The sequence below is a fragment of the Nicotiana tomentosiformis genome, chromosome 3, assembly GCF_000390325.3.
Source record: "Nicotiana tomentosiformis chromosome 3, ASM39032v3, whole genome shotgun sequence".
Classification (NCBI taxonomy): Eukaryota; Viridiplantae; Streptophyta; class Magnoliopsida; order Solanales; family Solanaceae; genus Nicotiana; species Nicotiana tomentosiformis.
Genome location: NC_090814.1, coordinates 122,920,109 through 122,931,432, shown reverse-complemented (window position 1 = coordinate 122,931,432; position 11,324 = coordinate 122,920,109). Strand labels below are relative to the sequence as shown.

Sequence of the window (11,324 nt, the reverse complement as noted above, 5' to 3'; positions counted from 1 at the left end):
AATTGAAGTTTACCACTCGGCTTGTAGATTATGTAAACTAGGGGAGAAATTATTTCCTCGCTCCTCACTCGCCCGTGGAGATAAGTTTAGATCACGCCAAAACTCTTTCACCCGGAACCTGTTCGGCTAAAACTGCTCCAAAATAACTACCCGGTGATTAAGGGATATCTCTACTTTGCGAAACTTCATTATTGCGAACGTCTTCAGCCTTAACGTACATTTCCAACATTTTTATCACAAGATATTCCCGATGTTCATCCGGAGTCCTCAAAAAATCTCTCAGATTTTTATCGTCTTCGATGTTAAACTCAGCATAACAAGCAACCCCTTGCGGAGTAATAGAATACAGATATCTTTCGGTTACTTTAAGATTCACCGAACGTTTGCTCACACTCATTTTTTTTTACATAACAACGATACCAATGTATCGTACTCCATTGTAAGTTGCAACTTAACATGACATTGTGGAGAACTATAGTGTACTGAGTTATTCTCCAGCACAATCTCACCTCCCCCCCCCCCTCACCCCCCCTCCAAATATAATGAAACCCTAATTCTTCGCTTTTCAAACATTATGACAAAATACAAAATAACTTAATGAACAAATATTTAACGAACAAATATTTTGGAAAACTTGAAGGATTCTGAATGAATTTTTACAAAATCCTCCTGAAACCCTTTAAATAAGGAAAAAATTGATGTAATGTGCCCAATAATTAATTATAGCATGGTATTGCACTGCGCTATACTTTAACGGACAAACATATCGTTAAGGTATAGCGCGGTGAAATAACGCGCTATACATATTATGGTCCCCAAAATTATTTTCCATATATTTTGGTTCTTTAAGTCTAAAAAAATCACATTTTGATTCCGGACTCATATATTAACCGCGTCACTCTCTCAATTAATGCAGTTTCCCTTTCCCGCAAGATCCAATTGACTAAACGAATTCTGGAAACATTTCCCCATGTATGTGCATAACAATAGTTGTAGTACTAGGAGATACAGTTACTTTACCACGTTTAATGTCTGCAAGTTTATGTTAGGCACCACTGAGAATGACAAGACCGTGTGGATATGCCTTCTGAAGAGTGAAATCTTTCTAGACCATATAGATCCATTCATACTTCGGACAAAATATTTTCTGCACGGAACAATGTATTGTAAGTCTGTCTGAATCATCGGACCAATATAAAATAATTAAATCTGGGCAACGTTGTCATATTGTACTATATAGGCGGATCTAGGATTTTAAAAAGATAGGTATAGACGACGAGATTGAGACGAGTCATGGATGCGGAATACTGAGCTAGTATGTAGTTCAAACAATTGCTAAGCTAAGATTTGAGAGTAGTAAATGATGAGATAGGGAGCTAGACAAGAGATATTGGAGGATAACGAATTTTTTAACGAGATTAGTGATTAACTATATAATAAATGTGAAAATATTTTTTCTCTATAAGTCAATTACCGATAATTATATGTAGCATAACAAACGATTGACATAAATGACAAATTACAATAGATAAAAGTTCTTTACACTTAATATGCTAGAACATATATAATCTAAATATTTAATAAAAGGGAATAGCAAATTTGAAAAAATAAAAAAATAAAAAAATAAGAGGGAAACTTGAAAAATGACAAAAATAAAAGAAAGAAAAGAGAATAGTAGGTGGGGAAAAGGGGGAAAACGGAAGAAAGAAAAGAACAAGCATGAATAGCAAATTTTGAAAAAACCAAGAAAGAAAGGAAAGAGATAAAAACAAAATGAACACATAATGCTCATATCTGAATATAATAACCGCTTCGTTCTTTAAATAAAGTGCACCTAAACACTTTTATTTTGATGGGTTCCAAAGTAGACATTATGTCAAGTTTTTAGCATATTAACACTATAATTTACAGCTTGGGGAGGAGAGCACGGGGTCCTGTGAACCATTCTTATTAAGTATAGATTCGTCTCTAACAGAGGCGGAGTGGCTACGGGTTACACTGAATTCATAATTTTTAATGTGGAGTAAAAATTTATATGTAAAAATTCATTAAAATTACAAAAATAGTAGATATGAACCTATAACTTTAAAATATAATGGGTTCAATATTAAAATTTTTAAATTTGAACCCATAAGATTTAAATCATGAATATGCCTCTGGTCTCTACACCATGCAGAAAAGAGACCCTAAAGTATTAAGTACGGACATGAGTGAGGTGCTAAGATCCATGAGGTAATCATGAATTCTAGTGTCCCCTAGAGTAAGAACATTGTCTATATACCACTTAAACTTGTACCTGTTTGCAAAAGCGATACATGAACTTTCACTTTTTTTATTTGAACACTCCAACTTGATGGAATGGATACTAATAAATACCTTTGACCGTTGATTATGCTTATATGGAAGTGACGCAGCTGACATGGCTAAATTGTGTACAAATCACGCTGCCAAAGTGCGTGGACAATATTATTTTTATTAAAAAATTATGAGAATCAGAATAAAAAGAAAAAAAAAATAGACATTTCCCTTTGCTCTTCTCTTTTCCCCTGCCTCCCACCTCTCCCGTCTTCCCTACCAAACTCCCACCTCCCCTTCCCCCCTCCCCCCCCTCTATTCTACCACATTAATGAAGTCAAGCATTTTAGTTTTCTTATTCGCCATTTTTTTTTTATATATGCTCCTTCTAATTTTAACAAAGAGAATAAAATTATCAACAATCAAGCTCGAAATATATCACATCGAAGTGTAAATTTGGGCATAATTTTCGCCAGCCAAACACTAAAAAAGGCAGAAGGGATAGCGATTTTCATTGCATTAATGGGGTCCAATCATACCCATTATTTTTGGTTTTACAAAAGGTTAGACAATGCTTTGAATAGGAGAAGAGTAATTTTTCTTGAAGTTGTATTGATTTTTCTTTTATTTTGACATTGGGTTTCAAATTTGGACTCTGAATTTTTTTCTTTCTTCTTGGAATTTTTTCGATTCTGATTTTTTCAACATTGTGAAGTCCCACTTTGAATGGATCAGATTTGAACTTTTACCATTAGAAATGGTGGTTGGGCTGGGGGAAGGTTCTTCTGGCAGGGCTATGGTGAAGAATAAAAGAAGAAAAAGAGAAGATAAAATAGAAATTTAATAAATTGATTTTGGAAAAAGATATGCCCCACAAATTACAGCTGTCAAATAATAAATGGTATGAGAATATGACGTGGTATTCATGTCGAGCAATTGAGATACACGCTCTAAGAGAGGAGCTTATCATAAATATTTTTATCGAGTTGAGGTGCCAAATTGAAAAAAATAAGAGTTTTAATATCGACTTTAAAATCTGATGCAAGTTTAGGTGGCCCAAAGACTATTCCCCTTTATTTATCTTTACATGTAGACCCCATAAGTCATAACGTTTTGATTGTGTTAAGTCTGTTAAATCTAAAATTATTTCATTTCATTTCATTTCATTTGTAATTTCTCCTAAAATGGTTTCTTTACACATGCTTCGCTCCACTAGAACAAAATCGAAGGGAAGCTAAAAACCAGTTAGAATCCCACAATAGTCGGGAGAAATTAGTAACATTATTGAGTTCAACAACTAACAAGGACGGAGCTTGAGTGGGGAAGTATAGGTGAGAGGAGTCGAGTTTGTGTCTGCTCACGGAAGGACCCTAGCTAGTTCTCTGTCTAGTTAGATGAAACAATTGTCCTGAACACAGTAAAATTCAGGATATAAGTAGGGGTGTCATGAGGCGGTTTGGTTTGGTTTGGTTTTTTTGTTAAACCAAAATCAAAGTCGGTTTATTAAATTTATAATCAAATCAAACTAACATAAACTCGATTTTTTCGATTTCGATTTTAGTCGATTTTTTTGATTTTTCGGTTTTATTTTTTAGTAATATTGTGCTTGAAAAAGAGATCAAATAATCACCAATTATCCGTATGATTACTATTCATTAAAATAATCTAAGATGACAGTTCTATCCAAATCTAAATGGACAAAATAACATAATTGGTTTAATCAAACACTTTACCTTACCAAATTGTATTGGAGCAGTAAGATGCAATTACAAACTTGAACAATGGCTACTTCTCAACAATAATTGCAGAGCGAGAAGCTCGTGTGAAGTGGAGGGAAGGATTTTCAATATTTGGTGTTCTTTGAGTTTGGAATTAGAACATACGAAGATATGTAATAACCTATTTTATTGTCTTTTGTCTTGTTGGGTTTTAGTTTGGGCTTCAGATTTAGGTTATGTAGATAGAATCTACTTAGTGGATAGTTAATTTACGAGCCCACACATAAATAATATCTTAAGACATTGAAAACTATAAAATTGTTTAGAAAATACTTACAAATTAGATTTTAATGATTATTTTTTATGTATAAAATAATGTCGGTTTGGTTTAGATTCGGTTTGACTTTTTTTTTTTGCTAATACCAAACCAAATCAAGAGTGATCGGTTTTTTATTTTCGAACACCAAACCAACCAAACCAAATCACAAGTCGGTATTTTTCTTCGGTTTGTCTTGGTTCGTTTGTTCGGTTTGACTTGACGGTTTGGCTTGTACACCCCTAGATATAAGTTCGATAATATGATAATGCAATGGCGGATTAGTAAACAGGAGCTATGTATTACATGAATGAAGTGAAATCACAAATACAGATTATAGTCGATCGCTAAAATGATTTTCCTACATTTGGACTCTAGTAGAGTACGATTTTTGATTAGTAAGTAAAATAAAATTCCAACTTTAGCCTTGAAACGAATCATCGACATTAAAATTAACGCGTACTCAAGGAGATCTGGGTATTCTACGCAATGTGTTAACAATACACACATTAATAGTGCCGCGCCGTCTTTCAGCTATCATTGATCCATACGGAGTACTATGTTATGTTGCTAATATGTCGTATTAGAAATACAGGGTGACAAAATACTGAAGCGCAGTTATTCAATTCCGTATCTAATCTGGCCTCCAAACACAAACAAACGGCGGGGCAAAGCTAGAATCAAGTGCTAACAAAGTACATCATATATGCTTATAAGTTATAATCTGCCATCGATAGACATAGTGGATACCGCAAACCATTGAATTTCATGCGCAATCGCCCAAGCAGCCAAGCTATAATACCTCGAAACATAAATCCAAACGACAGGGGTTAAGCCAAAACCTATTGCCAACACAGTACATTCTTTTAATCTGCTCTTCATACCTTAACATGTCCTAATTCCTACCTATCGCCCATAAGATTAGCCCCCTTCGTTTTCCTTGCTAATGCAAACGAAAGAAATGCAAGGAAAATGTTCTCACTTCCCTTGCTAGTTTCCTTCTTGGAACGCCCTAATTTCACTCCTTTTCACTCTAAAAACACGCCCTAATTCCACTCCTTTTCACACACTACAAAATACAGCATCACGATGATGTTTTGCATAAAAACAGTCATTCCCCGCAGAAGATCAGAGCAGCAAATGCCTTGCACACCATAAACCATCTGAATGGAAGTAGTTCAGGGAACTCCAACTATGGGAAAAAGAATTAACTCACCTTAAAAAAAGGAATTTGAGAAAAAGGAATTAACCTACTTGAGACAGGTAGACTATGTCCAGTATACACATTTTTCTAGCTCTCCCACCAAACCCTAATCCTCTCCAAAGGATATATACAAAAAATGCATTCCCCAATACAGGAAATCAATCAAATTTGAAAGGTAAACGAAATACCGTACTCACTTCTGCTCAAACTAAGCTCACAGGAACTGTATTTAAGTTTGTATGTCGCAAGTTTGATAATGTGAACGAAAAGGTAAAGTTATTTCATGCTGCCTTCGGGAACACGGATAGAGGTGGTGCATGTTCAGAAAAATAAAGAGTACAAGCATATGGAAACATCTGAATCCAGTAGATGGTCTCTAATTTTGAGAAGAAGAAACAATCATGTGCAAGTGTAGCTTATTTCTTCTCGGTGTTGCTTTCCAATTCCCTTCTTAGCTGCAGAGAGAAGTCATCGTTGACATCATCATCATCCCAATCATCCTCCCATTGCTGTGTTACTTCTTTGCCTTCCTCTTTGTCCTCCCATTCTGAACATATTGTATTTATATGAAGGTCATGACCAGATACTACAAAGAAAACTCAACAAGAGGATGAACAACAAAGTGGTCCTAGAATAATAGATTTTCTGACTAATAGCATGTTTGGCCAAGCTGGAGAAATCAGCTTATTTTGAGAAGTGCTTTTGAAAAAGTGCTTTTGAAAAAAGAACTTTTGGAGAAAAGCAGTTTGTGTTTGGCTAATCACTCTGAAAAATACTTTTGAGCAATAATTTGTGTTTGGCCAAGCTTTTCAGAAAGTGCTTTTAAGTATCAAATTACGAATAAAGACATGAATAGATTTACTTAATAGTTAATATTATAAGTAAATAAATAATCTTAAAATTTTGTTATTACAGGAAATAATTAAATCTTTTCATTTTATTTAAGTAAAATATGAAAATAAAATTTAAAAGTACTTAATTCTTTTAATATAAGTTAAATATATTAAAAATTATTCAACAAATATAAAAGCATTCACCCCTAGAGTTACTATATATTAGAAAGTTATCCTAAAAATAATAAGAAATATTTATACATTAATATCCTAAGTATTAGGTTTAACGGTTATTTTGGTATATACTATATTTTGTTAAAGGTATTTTTGGTAAGAAAAAAAGTCAAAACTGCTTCTGCTTTTGGGAAGAAACTACTTTTTTCTGCTTCTCAGAAACTGCCTCTGCTTCTTTCCAAAAGCACTTTTGCCAAACACCTCAAGTTAGGAAAAGAAGTGCTTTTGAGAAAAAAAACATTTTTGGCCTCTTGAGAAGCTTGGCCAAACAGGCTATAATACATTAAAGGGAAAAAGAGAATATAGGACCCTTCCTCTTTCAATGGAACAAAACAAAAGGGTACAGTTACTCCAGAATTGAGAAGCCCATACAAAAAGTTCAAATACCAAGGTTATCAGGGCTCAAGTGCGAGCACTAAATACTTTCGACATATAAGACATGCTATGGTGAATTCACAAGGCATCTAAGAGCTTATTCAACATCGAAGGTATCTGGGTAACAAGGTTAATTACTTAACTTAAAGCTACTTGAATCTCAAATAATAACATGCAACAAGATTGAGCATGCTAAACTTGGTGAGAAACATTATAGATAAAAGGGAAAGGACAAGATCAGAAGTTGTAACTGATTTAGTTGCCAGCAGATGCTGCTTCATGCAGTGGTACACAAGAATTCCGTTGCAACCACTATTGAATTTGTCAAGAGAATTAAAAAATTGTAAAGCTTCCTCAAAGATAGGTCGTTCCGGAAAAAGTTGCCAAAGTTTAAGTGCAAGGCTTGAGGAAAGCTGAGCAAAATTACTTGATTTATATTGAAAATAAGTTTCCCTTCCAGCTCCATTACCTAGTTTGTTACATTAGCTTTTCTTTGTAGCAAATACAAGAATTCATCAATATATGCAAAAGAATGACAGCAATTGTGTTCTTAAGGAAGACTATGGTTCTTATAGAATACGGTGGGGCAATAGAAGTTTATTTGCCTACAGCAGTAGAAAAAAAGCTGAATCCATGAGGAGTCAGTTCTTATGGGATGGAAATGCTACAAAAAGGAAAATGCATTTGGTCAAATGGCAGGTGGTGTTGAATGATAAAAAAGGAGGAGGTCTTGGTATAAGGAATTTGAAAATGCACAATAAAAGCCTACTCTTCAAGTGGCTATGGAGATACATGCCGGAAGGTAATGAAGTTTGGAAGAGGTTGATCAATGCTATTTATGGTAAGAAGAAAGGGTGGAGACCTCTCTCTTACGCTTAAATGCAAGAGGGGGTATATGGAAATACATAAATAGACTATGGGGAGAGTTTTTAATACAAAGTTGGAACTTGGAAGTTGGGAATGGTCAGAAAATTAAATTTCGGACAGATCTATGGATAGGGGATGAAAGCCTGAAAATGAAGGTCCCCAATTTGTTCAACTATGCTGTCAACGAGGCTGGAAAATAGTTTTTACAAGAAATTTGGATGACTGGGAAGTTGAGGATTTCTGTCACCTGCTCCAACAAATTGAATCTGTTTCAATTGATCAGAGCAAGGTGGACACTCTGTTGTGATAAAACTTTTTCAGTGAAAAGTTGTAATAGCATGATGGTAGAGAAGTCAAATCACAGAGATACTAATTGGCCTTGGAAGATGATTTGGTAAACCAAAGCTCCAGTTAAGGTAGCATGTTTTTGGATGGATAGCTATTTGGGAGGCTTGTTTGATTCCGGATAACTTGCGGAAAAGAGGCTTCAGGTTGTGCAATAGATGTTACTTGTGTGAAGAGGAGCAGGAATCAGTAAATCACCTTCTCCTCTATAGCAGAGTATCTAGGCAATGCTGGGATCTATTTCTCAGCATTTGTGGCATTTCTTGGGTGATGCCTCAAACGGTAAGGGGTCTTATAGAAGCTTGGCAATCTCAAAGAGTATCCAGAAGACTGAAACAGATATGGAGAACCATTCCATTGTGCATTCTGCGTACCTTATGGCTGGAAAGGAACAAGGCTTGCTTTGACGGGCACAGGAATCACATTATTAGAATTAAGAATACATGTCTTCATAATCTGTATTTTTGGTGTAATTGTAGTAATTTACTAAATCAGAATCAGTATATTTATTTCTGGAGATGTTAGGAGGGAGAGTAGTATGTGATTGTTGTTATCTGGGCTGCATCTTATACTATTGTGTACCATCTTGGTACCTTTTTAATAAACTTTTACCTTATCAAAAAAGAAAAAAAGAAGTTTATTTGGTAAATGTAAATGAATACCAACTGTAAGCTTTCCCGCTTGCTAGTTAGGTGAGTAAATAAGTAGTGGAGGCATCTGCAAAGGTAGGATAAGCGGTAACTAAGTAAAGTGTCACTGTTTGGTTGTTTGGTCTTGTATGCAGCTCTAAATGAGCCACAAGAAAATTTGATATATCAGCAGTCTATATAAAACTTAATTGTGTATTATTCATGTAGTTGGTTAAATTCAAGGCCAAATACATGGCCCCTCAAACTTGGTGCGGAGTGTCAGTTAGACACCTCAACTTTGTAGTGAGTAGTAGATAGGCACCTCAACTCGATAGGAATGTATCTCATGAAGGTGTCCACAAGCGTGTAACACAAGCGCAACCGACGTTCAAAAAACCCAATTAAAAGACACGTCAAAAAGCAAAAGAAAAAAAGAAAGAAAGAAAAGTTGAAAAACAATGGAAGAAGAAAAAAAGAAAGAAAGAAAAGTTGAAAAACAATGGAAGAAGTTATCTTCTTTCTCATGCACACCATCTCTTTCCATCACCATTCTTAAACCTGAAACGAAGTCTTCTTCACCTACACATTTTAGAACCCTTCTAGATCTTATTCTTCCTCAAACTAGATCTTGAGCCTCACGTTCTACCAATTTTCCGCTCTCAATTTACAGTAACAAGCATGGATTGAAAGGAGGAGAATTTAAAATATGAATGATTAGGTTGAAGATATCACTCATCTAGATTGAATATCTTATCCATATCGAAAAAGTATCCTATCAATGTTGTTAAAAAAAAGAACTAAATAACGAATGTTCAATCAAGTTTGGCTTGATTAGAGATGGTATTTGATGGTTTAAACATAAAGTATCACTTTTTTATCAACAAAAGTACACTACACATTTTTGAGATATTGCAATTGAAAATGAACCGCATGGAGCTCGAAAGCAACAGTGACAATGTAACCTATGGAGCAGATAGCAAGGAATATTCTACCTTATCGACAATTCAAATCACAAGTGCAGATAAATAGCAAATCAATGACCAGGATCATCAACTTTTGTAACCAGGTAAAAGCTATGTTGCTCGGACTCTCCAAAAGTGCTGCCGCACCCGTGTCGGATCCTCCAAAAATGCACTAAATTTGGAGGATCCGACACGCACCCAACAACATTTTTGAAGAGTCCGAGTAACATAGGGTAAAAGCACGAGCATCATATATTACAACATCAGATCATAAGTACAATTTAATTTAAATAGTAAACAAGGCACTTACTTTATTTAATTTTATGTTACTTCCTTAGCTAGAATCTTAGGAACACAGAATCATGACGCAAAATATCATCCGGAAAACACATTACTCAAATATACAGATAAACCAAAAAGTAGAAGAACGATATGATGCTTAACTCACCTTGATCAATTTCAAACTCTTCAAATTCGTCATCGTCTTCGAATAGATCCATCTTCACGTCTTCAGCCGCTGGCTTTGGTTGTTCAGTCGCCATTATAAATTCCTAAAAAAGAAGACAATAAACTATAAACGAAAATATGGAAGATATAAACCCTAGCTTTGTTCAATGAAGAACAGGGAGCATAGACAAATTCTAACTGGAAACTGAAAATTAAAGGGACAAGAAATCAAACTTACAGAGATATGGAGAATTTGGGAAACTATACTTTTGCTTGTTCCGCTGTTTTGATTGGAATCTAGATTTTTCTGTAGTGGAAGGAAACTTGGGAACTTTATAAAAGCATCTGCGAGGTTTTCGCAGGGACTGGAGGCCAAACCTTAAACGGCGTCGTTATACATATTTTCACTTTGTTCCTCATATTTTTGTTCATACTAGTTTTAGGAGTACCATATCTCAACGAATACAAAATTTTAGAAGATTACATAAATATTATATTAAAATTTGTGTTTGAGTTATAAAATAAAAATTAATAAAAGATTAAGTTTCTAAAAATTATTGATCTTAATTAGCTAACGTAACGACCCGGTCGTTTTGAGTGTATTAGCCCCGATCCCATATTTACTGCTTTCCTCGTACCTTTTTTCTGCTTGTGTGACTTGCCGGGAGGTTGTTGTTGTGGTTTCGGAGTGAATTGGGACACTTAGTCCCTAAACGGAAGCTTAAGTCTTAGGATTTTGACCGTAGTTGGAACTGTATGAAGACGACTCCGGAATGGAGTTTTGTCGGTCCTGTTAGCTCCGTTGGGTGATTTTAGACTTAGAAGCGCGTCCGGAATGTGAATTGGAGGTCTGTAGCTAAATTAGGCTTGAAATGGTGAAAGTTGATTTTTTGGGAAGTTTGACCGGTAGTGGACTTTTTGATATCGGGGTCGGATTCAGATTCTGAAAGTTAGAGTGGGTCCGTAATATCGAATATGACTTGTGTGCAAAATTTGAGGTCAATCGGACGTGGTTTGATAGGTTTCGGCATCGGTTGTGGAAGTTTAAAACTTTGAAGTTTATTAGGCTTGAATCGAGGTGTAATTCATGTTTTTAGCA

General features: G+C 35.0%; 1 protein-coding gene across 2 annotated transcripts; it reads right to left on the bottom strand.

The window, feature by feature from the left end:
* Nucleotides 1–5,730: 5,730 nt before the first annotated feature.
* Nucleotides 5,731–10,623, bottom strand: LOC104096198 (protein DELETION OF SUV3 SUPPRESSOR 1(I)-like). Of its 2 annotated transcripts, none has more exons than XM_009602530.4 (3): nucleotides 10,464–10,623; nucleotides 10,227–10,329; nucleotides 5,731–6,080 (listed from the first exon to the last, which is right to left on the bottom strand). In XM_009602530.4, the coding sequence occupies exons 2-3, from the start codon at nucleotides 10,318–10,320 to the stop codon at nucleotides 5,950–5,952; spliced, it is 225 nt and encodes a 74-aa protein (XP_009600825.1). In that variant the 5' UTR covers nucleotides 10,321–10,329; nucleotides 10,464–10,623; the 3' UTR covers nucleotides 5,731–5,949. The 2 variants fall into 2 exon arrangements, with proteins under 2 accessions (XP_009600825.1, XP_018626338.1); XM_018770822.3 differs by having other exon boundaries at nucleotides 10,493–10,591.
* Nucleotides 10,624–11,324: the final 701 nt, after the last annotated feature.